Source organism: Bombina bombina, chromosome 1 (assembly GCF_027579735.1).
Source record: "Bombina bombina isolate aBomBom1 chromosome 1, aBomBom1.pri, whole genome shotgun sequence".
Lineage (NCBI taxonomy): Eukaryota > Metazoa > Chordata > Amphibia > Anura > Bombinatoridae > Bombina > Bombina bombina.
Genome location: NC_069499.1, coordinates 199,047,353 through 199,065,780, shown reverse-complemented (window position 1 = coordinate 199,065,780; position 18,428 = coordinate 199,047,353). Strand labels below are relative to the sequence as shown.

General features: G+C 42.2%; 1 protein-coding gene across 2 annotated transcripts in view; it reads right to left on the bottom strand.

The window, feature by feature from the left end:
• MAPKBP1 (mitogen-activated protein kinase binding protein 1) overlaps positions 1-18,428 on the bottom strand; it is a 569,961-nt gene that overhangs the window by 343,090 nt on the left and 208,443 nt on the right. For both annotated transcript variants that reach the window (XM_053697823.1, XM_053697824.1), the window contains exon 3: positions 14,046-14,137. In XM_053697823.1, the coding sequence (XP_053553798.1) occupies positions 14,046-14,137 (92 nt within the window). The remainder of the gene's footprint in view (positions 1-14,045; positions 14,138-18,428) is intronic.

The window sequence follows — 18,428 nt, the reverse complement described above, 5'->3', positions numbered from 1 at the left end:
ATGTTAAGTTTTATGCAAATCATTATTTCTAGTGAGTGCAATCATAGGAAGAATTATTTTGACATTTGATTTATTGGCCCCCTGGTACTTAATCATTTTCTGTTAAAACTTACCCTGCAGATGTTGTTTAAATGTACAAGTAATTGAAACTCACACCTAACTCTGCAGATACTTCTCAGAACAGACAATTATTTCTCATATACACCTTTATACAAGCAGTGCCACTCCCTGAGAACAGGTACCAAGCAGCACTTTTTACACAGCACCTCAACAAAACAAAATATAGACATACAGATTAGGTATAGACGAGCTCAGGATACGCTGGGCATTCACATTTACCACTACCGGTTTAAAGGGGTGCTGGCAACCTGTAACAAAGCATTTCCTTGGAGAAAAAAAACAAAAATTTATGCTTACCTGATAAATTTATTTCTCTTGTGGTGTATCCAGTCCACAGGTTCATCCATTACTTGTGGGATATTCTCCTTCCCAACAGGAAGCTGCAAGAGGACACCCACAGCAGAGCTGTCTATATAGCTCCTCCCCTAACTGCCACCCCCAGTCATTCGACCGAAGACAAGCAAGAAAAAAGGAGAAACTATAGGGTGCACTGGTGACTGTAGTTTAAAAATAAAAAACACCTGCCTTAAAATGACAGCGCGGGCCGTGGACTGGATACACCACAAGAAAAATAAATTTATCAGGTAAGCATAAATTTTGTTTTCTCTTGTAAAGGTGTATCCAGTCCACGGGTTCATCCATTACTTGTGGGATACCAATACCAAAGCTTTAGGACACGGATGAAGGGAGGGACAAGGCAGGAACTTAAACGGAAGGCACCACTGCCTGTAAGACCTTTCTCCCAAAAATAGCCTCCGAAGAAGCAAAAGTATCAAATTTGTAGAATTTAGAAAAAGTATGAAGTGAAGACCAAGTCGCCGCCTTACAAATCTGTTCAACAGAGGCCTCATTTTTAAAAGCCCATGTGGAAGCCACCACTCTAGTGGAATGAGCTGCAATTCTTTCAGGAGGCTGCTGGCCAGCAATCTCATAAGCTAAGCGGATTATGCTTCTCAGCCAAAAAGAAAGAGAAGTTGCCGAAGCCTTTTGGCCTCTCCTCTGTCCAGAGTAGACAACAAACAAAGCAGATGTTTGACAAAAATCCTTCGTAGCTTGTAAATAAAACTTTAAAGCACGAACCACATCAAGATTGTATAAAAAACGTTCCTTCTTTGAGGAAGGATTAGGACATAATGAAGGAACAACAATCTCCTGATTGATATTCTTATTAGATACTACCTTAGGAAGAAACCCATGTTTGGTACGCAAAACTACCTTATCTGCATGGAAAATCAGATAAGGGGAATCACACTGTAAAGCAGATAACTCCGAAACTCTTCGACCCGAGGAGATAGCTACTAAAAACAGAACTTTCCAAGATAAAAGTTTAATATCTAGGGAATGCAAAGGTTCAAACGGAACCCCTTGAAGAACTTTAAGAACTAAATTTAAACTCCATGGCGGAGCAACAGGTTTAAACACAGGCTTGATTCTAACTAAAGCCTGACAAAACGCCTGAACGTCTGGAACCTCAGCCAGACGTTTGTGCAAAAGAATAGACATAGCAGAAATCTGTCCCTTTAAAGGAACTAGCAGACAATCCTTTCTCCAATCCCTCTTGGAGAAAGGATACGATTCTAGGAATCCTGACTTTACTCCATGAGTAACCCTTGGATTCACACCAATGAAGATATTTACACCATATCTTATGATAGATTTTCCTGGTGACAGGCTTTCGAGCCTGAATTAAGGTATCAATGACCGACTCAGAAAAACCACGCTTTGATAAAATCAAGCGTTCAATCTCCAAGCAGTCAGACGCAGAGAAATTAGATTTGGATGTTTGAAAGGACCTTGAAGTAGAAGGTCCTGCCTTAGCGGCAGAGTCCATGGTGGAAAGGATGACATGTCCACCAGATCTGCATACCAAGTCCTGCGTGGCCACGCAGGAGCTATCAAAATCACCGAAGCTCTCTCCTGCTTGATTTTGGCAATCAGACGAGGGAGCAGAGGAAACGATGGAAACGCATAAGCCAGGCTGAAGGACCAGGGCGCTGCTAGAGCATCCATCAGCGCTACCTTGGGATCCCTGGACCTGGACCCGTAACGAGGAAGCTTGGCGTTCTGACGAGACGCTATGAGATCCAGTACTGGTTTGCCCCATAGTTGAACCAACTGGGCAAATACCTCCGGATGGAGCTCCCACTCCCCCGGATGAAATGTCTGCCGACTTAGGAAATCCGCCTCCCAGTTCTCTACTCCTGGGATATGGATAGCTGAGAGATGGCAAGAGTGAACCTCTGCCCATAGAATTATCTTTGAAACCTCCAACATTGCCAGGGGGCTCCTTGTACCCCCCTGATGGTTGATATAGGCTACAGTCGTGATGTTGTCCGACTGAAATCTGATGAACCTGACCGCAGCTAGCTGAGGCCAAGCCTGAAGAGCATTGAATATCGCTCTTAGTTCCTGAATGTTTATCGGAAGGAGGGCTACCTCCTTAGTCCATGAACCCTGAGCCTTCAGGGAGTTCCAGACTGCGCCCCAGCCCAGAAGGCTGGCATCTGTCGTCACTATAGTCTATTCTGGCGTGCGGAAACTCATTCCCCTGGACAGATGGACCCGAGATAGCCACCAGAGAAGAGAATCCCTGGTCTCTTGATCCAGATTTAGCAGAGGGGACAAATTTGTGTAATCCCCATTCCACTGATAGACCACTGCAACTTTGCATGCTCTGAGATGTAGGCGGGCAAACGGAACTATGTCCATTGCCGCTACCATTAGGCCGATTACTTCCATACACTGAGCCACTGACGGCTGAGAAGTGGAATAAAGAGCACAGCAGGAAGTTAGAAGCTTTGACAACCTGACCTCTGTCAGAAAAATCTTCATTTCTACTGAATCTATCAGAGTTCCTAGGAAGGAAACTCTTGTGAGAGAGGAGAGAGAACTCTTTCATTCGTTCACCTTCCACCCGTGAGACCTCAGGAATGCCATAACAATGTTCGTATGGAACTTTGCGATTGGAAAATTCGACGCCTGTATGAGAATGTCGTCTAGGTAAGGAGCCACCGCTATGCCTCGTGGCCTTAGAACCACCAGTAGGGACCCTAGAACCTTCGTAAAGATTCTTGGTGCCATGGCTAACCCGAAGGGAAGAGCCACAAACTAGTAATGCCTGTCTAGGAAGGCAAACCTGAGAAACCGATGATGATCTCTGTTTATCGGAATGTGGAGATAAGCATCCTTTAAGTCCACGGTAGTCATATATTGACCCTCCTGGATCATAGGTAGGATGGTTCGAATAGTCTCCATCTTGAAGGATGGGACCCTGAGAAATTTGTTTAGGATCTTGAGATCCAAGATTGGTCTGAAAGTTCCCTCTTTTTTTTGGAACTATAAACAGATTTGAATAGAATCTCTGCCCCTGTTCCTCCCTTGGAACTGGGTGGATCACTCCCATAACCAGAAGGTCTTGAACGCAATGTAAGAATGCCTCTCTTTATCTGGTTTGCAGATAATTGTGAGAGATGAAATCTCCCCTTTGGAGATGAGGCTTTGAAATCCAGAAGATATCCCTGGGAAACAATCTCCAGAGCCTAGGGATCCTGGACGTCTCTTGCCCAAGCCTGGGCGAAGAGAGAAAGTCTGCCCCCAACTAGATCCGGTCCCGGATCGGGGGCTACTCCATCATGCTGTCTTAGAAGCAGCAGCAGGTTTTTTGGCCTGCTTTCCCTTGTTCCAAGCGTGGTTAGGTCTCCAGACTGGCTTGGACTGGGCAAAATTTCCTTCTTGTTTTGCAGTAGAGGAAGTTGAAGCTGCGCCACTCTTGAAGTTTCGAAAGGAACGAAAATTAGTCTGTTTGGTCCATAATTTGTTGGACCTATCCTGGGGAAGGGCGTGGCCTTTTCCTCCAGTAATATCAGAAATGATCTTCAATCCAGGCCCGAAAAGGGTCTGCCCTTTGAAGGGGATGTTGAGAAGCTTAGACTTAGAAGTAACGTCAGCTGACCAGGATTTAAGCCATAGCGCCCTACGTGCCTGAAAGGCAAAACCTGAATTCTTAGCCGTTAGTTTTGTTAAATGAAAAACGGCGTCAGAAATAAATGAATTGGCTAACTTAAGAGCTTTAAGCCTGTCTAGGATATCATCCAACGGGGTCTCCACCTGTAGAGCCTCTTCAAGAGACTCGAACCAGAAAGCCGCTCCAGCAGTGACTGGGGCAATGCATGCAAGAGGCTGGAGAATAAAACCTTGTTGTATAAAGATTTTCTTAAGGAAACCCTCTAATTTTTTATCCATAGGATCTAGGAAAGCACAACTGTCCTCGACGGGGATAGTTGTACGCTTAGCTAGGGTAGAGACTGCTCCCTCCACCTTAGGTACCGTCTGCCACGAGTCCCGTGTAGCGGCATCTATGGGAAACATCTTTTTAAAAGCAGGAGGGGGAGAGAACGGTACACCTGGTCTATCCCATTCCTTCGTAATAATTTCTGAAAACCTCTTAGGGATTGGAAAAAAACATAATTTATGCTTACCTGATAAATTCCTTTCTTCTGTAGTGTGATCAGTCCACGGGTCATCATTACTTCTGGGATATTACTCCTCCCCAACAGGAAGTGCAAGAGGATTCACCCAGCAGAGCTGCATATAGCTCCTCCCCTCTACGTCACTCCCAGTCATTCGACCAAGGACCAACGAGAAAGGAAAAGCCAAGGGTGAAGTGGTGACTGGAGTATAAATTAAAAAATATTTACCTGCCTTAAAAACAGGGCAGGCCGTGGACTGATCACACTACAGAAGAAAGGAATTTATCAGGTAAGCATAAATTATGTTTTCTTCTGTTAAGTGTGATCAGTCCACGGGTCATCATTACTTCTGGGATACCAATACCAAAGCAAAAGTACACGGATGACGGGAGGGATAGGCAGGCTCTTTATACAGAAGGAACCACTGCCTGAAGAACCTTTCTCCCAAAAATAGCCTCCGATGAAGCAAAAGTGTCAAATTTGTAAAATTTGGAAAAAGTATGAAGCGAAGACCAAGTTGCAGCCTTGCAAATCTGCTCAACAGAGGCCTCATTCTTGAAGGCCCAAGTGGAAGCCACAGCTCTAGTAGAATGAGCTGTAATTCTTTCAGGAGGCTGCTGTCCAGCAGTCTCATAAGCTAAACGAATTATGCTACGAAGCCAAAAGGAAAGAGAGGTAGCAGAAGCTTTTTGACCTCTCCTCTGCCCAGAGTAAACGACAAACAGAGAAGACGTTTGTCGAAATTCCTTAGTTGCCTGTAAGTAAAATTTTAGAGCACGGACTACATCCAGGTTGTGCAGTAGACGTTCCTTCTTCGAAGAAGGATTTGGGCACAAAGAAGGAACAACAATCTCTTGATTGATATTCCTGTTAGTAACTACCTTAGGTAAGAACCCAGGTTTAGTACGCAGAACTACCTTATCCGAATGAAAAATCAAATAAGGAGAATCACAATGTAAGGCTGATAATTCAGAGACTCTTCGAGCCGAGAAAATAGCCATTAAAAATAGAACTTTCCAAGATAACAACTTTATATCAATGGAATGAAGGGGTTCAAACGGAACGCCCTGTAAAACATTAAGAACCAGGTTTAAACTCCATGGTGGAACAACAGTTTTAAACACAGGCTTAATCCTGGCCAAAGCCTGACAAAAAGCCTGGACGTCAGGAACTTCTGACAGACGTTTGTGTAACAGAATGGACAGAGCTGAGATCTGTCCCTTTAATGAACTAGCAGATAAACCCTTTTCTAAACCTTCTTGTAGAAAAGACAATATCCTAGGAATCCTAACCTTACTCCAAGAGTAACCTTTGGATTCACACCAATATAGGTATTTACGCCATATCTTATGGTAAATCTTTCTGGTAACAGGTTTCCTAGCCTGTATTAAGGTATCAATAACTGACTCAGAAAACCCACGTCTTGATAAAATCAAGCGTTCAATTTCCAAGCAGTCAGCTTCAGAGAAGTTAGATTTTGATGTTTGAAGGGACCCTGTATCAGAAGGTCCTGTTTCAGAGGTAGAGACCAAGGTGGACAGGATGACATGTCCACCAGGTCTGCATACCAAGTCCTGCGTGGCCACGCAGGTGCTATTAGAATCACTGATGCTCTCTCTTGTTTGATTCTGGCAATCAATCGAGGAAGCATCGGGAAGGGTGGAAACACGTAAGCCATCCTGAAGTCCCAAGGTGCTGTCAGGGCATCTATCAGGACTGCTCCTGGATCCCTGGATCTGGACCCGTAACGATGAAGCTTGGCGTTCTGTCGAGACGCCATGAGATCTATCTCTGGTTTGCCCCAACGTCGAAGTATTTGGGCAAAGACCTCCGGATGGAGTTCCCACTCCCCCGGATGAAAAGTCTGACGACTTAAGAAATCCGCCTCCCAGTTCTCCACTCCCGGGATGTGGATTGCTGACAGGTGGCAAGAGTGAGACTCTGCCCAGCGAATTATCTTTGATACTTCCATCATAGCTAGGGAGCTTCTTGTCCCTCCCTGATGGTTGATGTAAGCTACAGTCGTGATGTTGTCCGACTGAAACCTGATGAACCCCCGAGTTGTCAACTGGGGCCAAGCCAGGAGGGCATTGAGAACTGCTCTCAATTCCAGAATGTTTATTGGCAGGAGACTCTCCTCCTGACTCCATTGTCCCTGAGCCTTCAGAGAATTCCAGACGGCACCCCAACCTAGAAGGCTGGCGTCTGTTACAATTGTCCAGTCTGGTCTGCTGAATGGCATCCCCCTGGACAGATGTGGCCGAGAAAGACAACCATAGAAGAGAATTTCTGGTCTCTTGATCCAGATTCAGAGAAGGGGATAAGTCTGAGTAATCCCCATTCCACTGACTTAGCATGCACAGTTGCAGTGGTCTGAGGTGTAAGCGTGCAAAGGGTACTATGTCCATTGCCGCTACCATTAAGCCGATTACCTCCATGCATTGAGCCACTGACGGGTGTTGAATGGAATGAAGGGTGCGGCAAGCACTTTGAAGTCTTGTTAGCCTGTCCTCTGTCAGGTAAATCTTCATTTCTACAGAATCTATAAGAGTCCCCAGGAAGGGAACTCTTGTGAGTGGAACGAGTGAACTTTTCTTTTCGTTCACCTTCCATCCATGTGACCTTAGGAATGCCAGTACTAACTCTGTATGAGACTTGGCAGTTTGAAAGCTTGAAGCTTGTATCAGAATGTCGTCTAGGTATGGAGCTACCGAGATTCCCCGCGGTCTTAGTACCGCCAGAAGAGCACCCAGAACCTTTGTGAAGATTCTTGGAGCTGTAGCCAATCCGAATGGAAGAGCCACAAACTGGTAATGCCTGTCTAGGAAGGCAAACCTTAGGTACCGGTAATGATCTTTGTGAATCGGTATGTGAAGGTAAGCATCTTTTAAATCTACAGTGGTCATGTACTGACCCTCTTGGATCATAGGTAAAATTGTCCGAATAGTCTCCATCTTGAACGATGGAACTCTTAGGAATTTGTTTAGGATCTTTAAGTCCAGGATTGGTCTGAAAGTTCCCTCTTTTTTGGGAACCACAAACAGATTTGAGTAAAACCCCTGTCCCTGTTCCGATCGTGGAACTGGATGGATTACTCCCATTAACAAAAGCTCTTGTACGCAGCGTAGAAACGCCTCTTTCTTTGTCTGGATTGTTGACAACCTTGACAGATGAAATCTCTCTCTTGGAGGAGAGTATTTGAAGTCCAGAAGGTATCCCTGAGATATTATCTCTAGCGCCCAGGGATCCTGGACATCTCTTGCCCAAGCCTGGGCGAAGAGAGAAAGTCTGCCCCCCACTAGATCCGATCCCGGATCGGGGGCCCTCAATTCATGCTGTTTTAGGGGCAGCAGCAGGTTTCCTGGTCTGCTTGCCCTTGTTCCAGGACTGGTTAGGTTTCCAGCCTTGTCTGTAGCGAGCAACAGCTCCTTCCTGTTTTGGTGCAGAGGAAGTTGATGCTGCTCCTGCTTTGAAATTACGAAAGGAACGAAAATTAGACTGTCTAGCCTTAGCTTTGTCCTGAGGCAGGGCATGGCCTTTACCTCCTGTAATGTCAGCGATAATTTCTTTCAACCCGGGCCCGAATAAGGTCTGCCCTTTGAAAGGTATATTAAGCAATTTAGACTTAGAAGTAACATCAGCTGACCAGGATTTTAGCCACAGCGCCCTGCGTGCCTGAATGGCGAATCCTGAATTCTTCGCCGTAAGTTTAGTAAGATGTACTACGGCCTCCGAAATGAATGAATTAGCTAGTTTAAGGACTCTAAGCCTGTCCGTAATGTCGTCCAGAGTAGCTGAACTAATGTTCTCTTCCAGAGACTCAATCCAGAATGCCGCTGCAGCCGTGATCGGCGCAATGCATGCAAGGGGTTGCAATATAAAACCTTGCTGAACAAACATTTTCTTAAGGTAACCCTCTAATTTTTTATCCATTGGATCTGAAAAAGCACAGCTATCCTCCACCGGGATAGTGGTACGCTTAGCTAAAGTAGAAACTGCTCCCTCCACCTTAGGGACCGTTTGCCATAAGTCCCGTGTGGTGGCGTCTATTGGAAACATTTTTCTAAATATCGGAGGGGGTGAGAACGGCACACCGGGTCTATCCCACTCCTTAGTAACAATTTCAGTAAGTCTCTTAGGTATAGGAAAAACCTCAGTACTCGCCGGTACCGCAAAATATTTATCCAACCTACACATTTTCTCTGGTATTGCAACTGTGTTACAATCATTCAGAGCCGCTAACACCTCCCCTAGTAATACATGGAGGTTTTCCAGTTTAAATTTAAAATTTGAGATATCTGAATCCAGTCTGTTTGGATCAGAACCGTCACCCACAGAATGAAGTTCTCCGTCCTCATGTTCTGCCACCTGTGACGCAGTGTCTGACATGGCCCTAATATTATCAGCGCACTCTGTTCTCACCCCAGAGTGATCACGCTTACCTCTTAGTTCTGGTAATTTAGCCAAAACTTCAGTCATAACAGTAGCCATATCCTGTAATGTGATTTGTAATGGCCGCCCAGATGTACTCGGCGCTACAATATCACGCACCTCCCGAGCGGGAGATGCAGGTACTGACACGTGAGGCGAGTTAGTCGGCATAACTCTCCCCTCGTTGTTTGGTGAAATTTGTTCAATTTGTACAGATTGACTTTTATTTAAAGTAGCATCAATACAGTTAGTACATAAATTTCTATTGGGCTCCACTTTGGCATTGCAACAAATGACACAGGTATCTTCCTCTGAATCAGACATGTTTAACACACTAGCAAATAAACTTGCAACTTGGAATACAATTCAATTAGAATAATATTAAAAACGTACTGTGCCTTTAAGAAGCACAGAAGATCTATGACAGTTGAAAATTAATAAATTGAAACAGTTATAGCCTCAATCCTTATAAACAACACAACTTTAGCAAAGGTTTAATCCCATTAGCAAAGATAACAAATTCTGAAAGCAGGAAACAAATTACAGAATAAACGTTTTTTGTCTCAGTCAACTATAATTCTCACAGCTCTGCTGAGAGAAATTACCTCCCTCAAAATAAGTTTTGAAGACCCCTGAGCTCTGTAGAGATGAACCGGATCATGCAGGAAATACAATGAGCTGCTGACTGAAATATCTGATGCGTAGCAAAAGCGCCAAAAAAACGGCCCCTCCCCCTCACACACAGCAGTGAGAGAGAACAGAAACTGTCAGAAAAAAGATTAAGCAACTGCCAAGTGGAAAAATAGTGCCCAAAACATTTATTCACTCAGTACCTCAGCAAATGAAAACGATTTTACATTCCAGCAAAAACGTTAAACATAATTTCTAGTTATTAAACAGCTTTATGTACTTCTTACAGTGTAATTCTAGTGAAGTACCATTCCCCAGAATACTGAAGTGTAAAGTATACATACATGACATTATATCGGTATGGCAGGATTTTCTCATCAATTCCATTGTCAGAAAATAAAAGCTGCTACATACCTCTATGCAGATTCATCTGCCCGCTGTCCCCTGATCTGAAGTTTACCTCTCCTCAGATGGCCGAGAAACAGCAATATGATCTTAACTACTCCGGCTAAAATCATAGCAAAAACTCTGGTAGATTCTTCTTCAAACTCTGCCAGAGAGGTAATAACACACTCCGGTGCTATTTTAAAATAACAAACTTTTGATTGAAGATATAAAACTAAGTATAATCACCATAGTCCTCTCACACATCCTATCTAGTCGTTGGGTGCAAGAGAATGACTGGGAGTGACGTAGAGGGGAGGAGCTATATGCAGCTCTGCTGGGTGAATCCTCTTGCACTTCCTGTTGGGGAGGAGTAATATCCCAGAAGTAATGATGACCCGTGGACTGATCACACTTAACAGAAGAAACATCAGTGTAAACAGGCACTGCAAAGTATTTGTACATTTTACACAATTTCTCTGGGACTACAATGGTGTCACAGTCATCCAGAGTCACTAAAACCTCCCTGAGCAACACGCGGAGGTGTTCAAGCTTAAATTTAAATGCTGTCATTTCAGAGTCAGACTGAAGTAACGCCTTCCCTGAATCAGAGAAGTCACCCACAGATAGAAGCTCTCCTGCTTCGGCTTCTGTACATTGTGAGGGTATATCAGACATAGCTACTAAAGTGCCAGAAAGCTCTGTATTTATTCTAGCCCCAGAGCGGTCTCGCTTTCCTTGTAACCCTGGCAGTTTGGACAATACTTCTGTGAGGGTATGATTCATAACTGCCGCCATGTCTTGTAAGGTAAACGCATTGGACGCGCCAGATGTACTTGGCGTCACTTGCGCGGGAGATATAGGTTCTGACACGTGGGGAGAGCTAGATGGCATAACCTCCCTTTTGTCAGTCTGAGAAACCTCTGGTGATAAATCTTTAAAAGCCAAAATATGGTCTTTATAACTTATAGAAAGGTCAGTGCATTTGGTACACATTCTAAGAGGGGGTTCCACAATGGCTTCTAAACATAATGAACAAGGAGTTTCCTCTATGTCAGACATGTTTAACAGACTAGTAATGAGACCAGCAAAAACTACCACATAAACTGCAAAACAGTGTTAAAAAGTAGTAAACTCAACAAAATTTTTACAGTGTGTGTATAAGAGACTAAAGCAGCATTGCACCCACTTGCAAATGGATGATTAACCCCTTAGGCCCCAAACCGGATAAGAAAAACAGTAAAACCGTTAAAAAACAGTCAAACACACTGCCACAGCTCTGCTGTGGCTCCTATCTGCCCTTAAACACAATTTTTGCAGGAAAAAAACCCTCTATAGTGGTCCTAGATGCCAGAGGACTCCTTTAGGGAAGCTGCATGTCTCAGTCTGGATATCAACTGCGCATAAAGTGTGCAAAAATAGGCCCCTCCCACCATGCACTCAATGTCAGAGGGCCTTAAAAAAGTACTCCTAGGAGAAATCTAACAAGCCATGTGGAAAACTAGGCCCCAAATAAAGATTTATCACCCTGAGAGAAAAAACGTTTTTTCTGTAAGTTATGCAAACGTTTTTGCACTAAGTAATATGAGAGTTAACATGAATATTACCCTTATCTTGTAAGCATGATCCCAGTCGTTAAATCACTGTATCAGGCTTACCTCAAATATACCAGGCACTGTCAGCATTTTCTAGACCTTATCTCTCTAGAAAAAAAATGTACTGAACATACCTCAAAGCAGGTGATCTGCAAACCGTCCCCCCAACTGTAGTTTTCTTTCCATACTCTTCAGTTATGTGTGATAACAGCAATGGACCTTAGTTACCAACCGCTAAGATCATCAACCTCCAGGCAGATTCTTCTTCCAATTTCTGCCTGAGAGTAAAACAGTACAACACCGGTACCGTTTAAAAATAACAAACTCTTGATTGAAGGTAAAAACTACACTAAGTCACCACATATCTCTTGATACTTCCTTTCTTGTCGAGAGCTGCAAGAGAATGACTGGGGGTGGCAGTTAGGGGAGGAGCTATATAGACAGCTCTGCTGTGGGTGTCCTCTTGCAGCTTCCTGTTGGGAAGGAGAACATCCCACAAGTAATGGATGAACCCGTGGACTGGATACACCTTTACAAGAGAAAAACATAATTTATGTAAGAACTTACCTGATAAATTCATTTCTTTCATATTAGCAAGAGTCCATGAGCTAGTGACGTATGGGATATACATTCCTACCAGGAGGGGCAAAGTTTCCCAAACCTCAAAATGCCTACAAATACACCCCTCACCACACCCACAATTCAGTTTAACGAATAGCCAAGAAGTGGGGTGATAAGAAAGGAGCGAAAGCATCAAAATAAGGAATTGGAATAATTGTGCTTTATACAAAAAAATCATAACCACCACAAAAAAAGGGTGGGCCTCATGGACTCTTGCTAATATGAAAGAAATGAATTTATCAGGTAAGTTCTTACATAAATTATGTTTTCTTTCATGTAATTAGCAAGAAGTCCATGAGCTAGTGACGTATGGGATAATAAATACCCAAGATGTGGAACTTCCACGCAAGAGTCACTAGAGAGGGAGGGATAAAATAAAGACAGCCAATTCCGCTGAAAAATAATAATCCACAACCCAAAACAAAAGTTTTTAATCTCAAATAATGAAATTATAAGCAGAAGAATCAAACTGAAACAGCTGCCTGAAGTAGAAGCTTCAGAAGAAGCACATCAAAATGGTAGAATTTAGTAAAAGTATGAAAAGAAGACCAAGTTGCTGCTTTGCAAATCTGATCATAAGAAGCTTCATTCCTAAACGCCCAGGAAGTAGAAACTGACCTAGTAGAATGAGCCGTAATTCTTTGAGGCGGGGATTTACCCGACTCTACATAAGCATGATAAATCAAAGACTTTAACCAAGACGCCAAAGAAATGGCGGAGGCCTTCTGACCTTTTCTGGAACCAGAAAAGATAACAAATAGACTAGAAGTCTTTCTAAAATCTTTAGTAGCTTCAACATAATATTTCAAAGCTCTTACTACATCCAAAGAATGTAAAGATCTCTCCTTTGAATTCTTAGGATTAGGACATAATGAAGGAACAACAATTTCTCTACTAATGTTGTTAGAATTCACAACCTTAGGTAAAAATTTAAATGAAGTCCGCAACACTGCCTTATCCTGATGAAAAATCAGAAAAGGAGATTCACAAGAAAGAGCAGATAACTCAGAAACTCTTCTAGCAGAAGAGATGGCCAAAAGGAACCACCTCCACGGGAGGCAAAGTTTGTAAAACTGAATTGTGGGTGTGGTGAGGGGTGTATTTGTAGGCATTTTGAGGTTTGGGAAACTTTGCCCCTCCTGGTAGGAATGTATATCCCATACGTCACTAGCTCATGGACTCTTGCTAATTAAATGAAAGAAAAGGAGATCTCTGAAACCAATTCCTGGACAATTATTTTCATGTATTGCATCATGTAGAATTTTATAATTTCTCAAGGTTTTTAACATAATGATATATAGATCTATACTTAAATGGGGTTCCTAAGCCTTGATAGCTGAGATAGAGAACTTTAGTTCCATTAAAAAAAAACTCCGTATATGCACAGACCTATTAAAAGTTTATGGACTGTGCCCATAATTGGATAATACACGTTTGGAATATGTGGGTTCAGGACACATGGGACATTGTTAATTACAACTTATATTCCTTTTAAAAAAAATTTAAAAATGATGAAGAATGAAAACGAAATATTTTTGTGAAAAAATAAGATGCATCCTTTAAGCAAAATAGAAATCCACAATAGGTTTTTATCCATAAAGTGTGTACTTTTGGAAAGCACAATAGGGTTGAATCAAGTGTGTGAAATAGGCAGCCAATTTTGATTAAAGTAGAGATAATCATTTTGCACTCTTAGTGATTGTGTCAGAGCTGCCCCCCCCAAAAAAACAAAAACAAAACAGGGGCAGCATTGTTCTGAATATTGTATAGTATCTTTGTCAAGTCTAAGACTCACCCAGCTGGATAAGCAACAAGGCCAGTCTTCGGGTCACAGGATAAACTTCTTCCAGCTGACACTGTGATACCAAGGACCTTCTCTAATGTCACCTGCAATAGACAAATTATATACTTTTAAAACAAACACATACACACACAATCACAAACTATCTAAATAACCTAAATTGTTTGCAGATCTACATTTCCAGTATAAGCTAAAAAGTTTATCTCTGCAAGTTATAAATTTTAGTAATTTCTGAAACATGCAACAAGTTCTGAACTGAGAACAAAACAGTAAGGCCTACGAGTTACAATGTGGCCCTCCACAAATTGTATATTTATGCCTGGGACATTCATATGTTACAGGATTTTCCCTGTTTATATCTAACAGGTGCCAAGATTTTACCTTATTCCTTACTTCCCACATTCACATAAACTTGATAAATCCAAAAAGTTCACGGCACACACCCTGCCCCAACATTCAGTATCTCCTATATAAAGAACAAAACATTTTATGGTAACAGGACAAGAGGTGTTCTACAAACACTTTTTCATAACTAAATATAGGCTGTGCATTGCACCTTCGTATACCCTCACCCCCCCAAAGAGGGCCCCTCTCACCCTGCCCAAGGGGCAGGCCTGTGTACCTGACACAGGTTTTTCAACCCCTTGGGCTAAATGTATGTAGATTTAAGTCATGCGGTACATAGCCCATCGTACCGCATAATGTAGATCAAAGTCCATACTGCTGGAAGACCAAGCAGTCTCCGTTGCCAAGTGACAACCGAGACTTGCGGATACTGTGGTTCAAGCATCTAACTTCATATAGAAAAGGAGCATGACTGGTGCTCTATTACCATACGAAAACAGATTGCCAGAACGTTAGTGACACTGTGTCACCATCTGATCCCTGTTGATGCCAGCGGGAGGTGGGTGGGCAGAGGGGAGATGGCGTGGGATGGACCCTATGCTACAGAAAAATATTTAGAAGGGAGAGATATGGATAGGGTGCTGCACTACAGAAAAAGAGAAATTGGATGTGGGGGCAGTAATCATAAATGATCACGGGGTGGTTGGACCACTAAACCACAGAACAAAATCATACATTTAAAAAAAAAAAAAACTACCAAAGATGTCCGCCATTAGTGGGAGGGGGAGAGTGGAGGAAAGATCACTACACTGCAAAGAATATAATAATAATACTAATACTAATAATACTAAATTGCCTATTACCTTAGATGGTGGGGATGTGTGTGGGTGAGGGAGGGAGAAGAGAGCTTTTTGGGATGGATCAGGGAGATGGGAATTTGCAGGTACAAGGGTAATACCTACATTACTATACTATTTCCCTTACCAGCTAATTAAGTGTGGGGTGCAGGTGCAATTAGAGGCCTACTAATTACCAAACACCAATGGCAAAGCCATGTAGGTCTGCTATTTTCGAACAAAGAGGATCCCAGAGAAGGTTTTACAATCATGTGTGTCATGATTTCACAAGCAGTATGCAAATGACGAACCCAAAGTTTGCGAAAGTTAATTTTTTTTTATGATCACATTTGGCAAGGAAATGGTGGCATGAAATATACCAAAATAAGCCTAAGTCAATACATTGGGTTGTCTACTACAAAATAAAGGCAAAAAAAGCCAAGGCTCGATTTCTGTTTAAGTGTAGTGTTTGCAAAATTGCTAAAAAAAAATCTACGGTATTTTGGGCAAATTTTTCTCTGAAATTCCCAGTAGGGAAGGTAATAAACATGAAATCTATAAAAAAATAATGTGTGAGTGTGATAACACATCCATGTACACAGTATGAAGGGGGAACTTTGGGAATTGGATTCTTCGCATAATCATGAGCAAGATTGAAAAAAAGGACATAAATCAATAAAATTTCTCTCATGATTCAGGCAAAGCACAAAATAAAAAAAACTAAAAAAAAAAAAACTTTCCATTTACTTCTATTAGCTAATTTGTGTCATTCCTTTTGTATCCTTTGTAGAAAAAACATAATTTATGTAAGAACTTACCTGATAAATTCATTTCTTTCATATTAGCAAGAGTCCATGAGCTAGTGACGTAAGGGATATACATTCCTACCAGGAGGGGCAAAGTTTCCCAAACCTTAAAATGCCTATAAATACACCCCTCACCACACCCACAATTCAATTTAACGAATAGCCAAGAAGTGGGGTGATAAGAAAAAAGTGCGAAAGCATATAAAATAAGGAATTGGAATAATTGTGCTTTATAGAAAAAAATCAAAACCACCACAAAAAAGGGCGGGCCTCATGGACTCTTGCTAATATGAAAGAAATGAATTTATCAGGTAAGTTCTTACATAAATTATGTTTTCTTTCATGTAATTAGCAAGAGTCCATGAGCTAGTGACGTATGGGATAATGATTACCCAAGATGTGGATCTTTCCACGCAAGAGTCACTAGAGAGGGAGGGATAAAATAAAGACAGCCAATTCCTGCTGAAAATAATCCACACCCAGAATAAAATGTTAATGAAAAAACATAAGCAGAAGATTCAAACTGAAACCACTGCCTGAAATACGTTTCTACCAAAAACTGCTTCAGAAGAAGAAAACACATCAAAATGGTAGAATTCAGTAAAAGTATGCAAAGAGGACCAAGTTGCTGCTTTGCAAATCTGATCAACCGAAGCTTCATTCCTAAACGCCCAGGAAGTAGAAACTGACCTAGTAGAATGAGCTGTAATCCTTTGAGGCGGAGTGTTACCCGACTCAACATAGGCAAAATGAATTAAAGATTTCAACCAAGATGCCAAAGAAATGGCAGAAGCTTTCTGGCCTTTTCTAGAACCGGAAAAGATGACAAATAGACTAGAAGTCTTTCGGAAAGACTTAGTAGCTTCAACATAATATTACAAAGCTCTAACAGCATCCAAAGAAAGCAATGATTTCTCCTTAGAATTCATAGGATTAGGACATAATGAAGGAACCACAATTTCTCTACTAATGTTGTTAGAATTCACAACCTTAGGGAAAAAATTCAAAAGAAGTTCGCAGTACCGCCTTATCCTGATGCAAAATCAGAAAAGGAGACTCACAAAAAAGAGTAGATAATTCAGAGACTCTTCTGGCAGAAGAGATGGCCAAAGAAACAAAACTTTCCAAGAAAGTAATATAACGACCAAAGAATGCATGGGTTCAAAAGGAGGAGCTTGAAGAGCCCCCAGAACCAAATTCAAACTCCAAGGAGGAGAAATTGACTTAATGACAGGTTTTATACGAACCAAAGGTTGTACAAAACAATGAATATCAGGAAGATTAGCAATCCTTCTGTGAAAAAGAACAGAAAGAGCAGAGATTTGTCTTTCAAGGAACTTGCGGACAAACCTTTATCTAAACCATCCTGAAGAAACTGTAAAATTCTCGGTATTCAAAAAGAATGCCAAGAAAAAAGATGAGAAAGACACTAAGAAATATAAGTCTTCCAGACTCTATAATATATCTCTCTAGATACAGATTTACGAGCCTGTCACATAGTATCAATCACAGAGTCAGAGAAACCTCTTTGACCAAGAATCAAGCGTTCAAACTCCATACCTTAAAATTAAGGTAATGAGATCCTGATGGAAAAAAGAACCTTGAGACAGAAAGACTGGTCTTAACGGAAGAGTCCACAGCTGGCAAGAGGCCATCCGGACAAGATCCGCATACCAAAACCTGTGAGACCATGCTGGAGCTACCAGCAGGACAAACGAGCATTCCTTTAGAATATTGGAAAATACCCTTGGAAGAAGAACTAGAGGCGGAAAGATATAGGCAGGATGACACTTGTAAGGAAGAGATAATGCATCCACTGCCTCCGCCCGAGGATCCCGGGATCCGGACAGATACCAGGGAAGTTTCTTGTTTAGATGAGAAGCCATCAGATCTATTTCTGGGAGTTCCCACATTTGAACAATCTGAGGAAATACCTCTGGGTGAAGAGACCATTCGCCCAGGTGCAACGTTTGGCGACTGAGATAATCCGCTTTCCAATTGTCCATACCTGGGATAAGAACCGCAGAGATTAGACAGGAGCTGGATTCCGCCCAAACCAAAATTCGAAATACTTCTTTCATAGCCAGAGGACTGTGAGTCCCTCCTTGATGATTCATGTATGCCACAGTTGTGACATTGTCTATCTGAAAACAAATGAACAACTCTCTCTTCAGAAGAGACCAAGACTGAAGAGCTCTGAAAATTGCACGGAGTTCCAAAATATTGATCGGAAATCTCACCTCCTGAGATTCCCAAACCCCTTGTGCTGTCAGATACCCCCACACAGCTCCCCAACCTGAAAGACTTGCATCTGTTGAGATCATAGTCCAGGTCGGAAGAACAAAGAAGCCCCCTGAACTAAACGATGGTGATCTGTCCACCATGTCAGA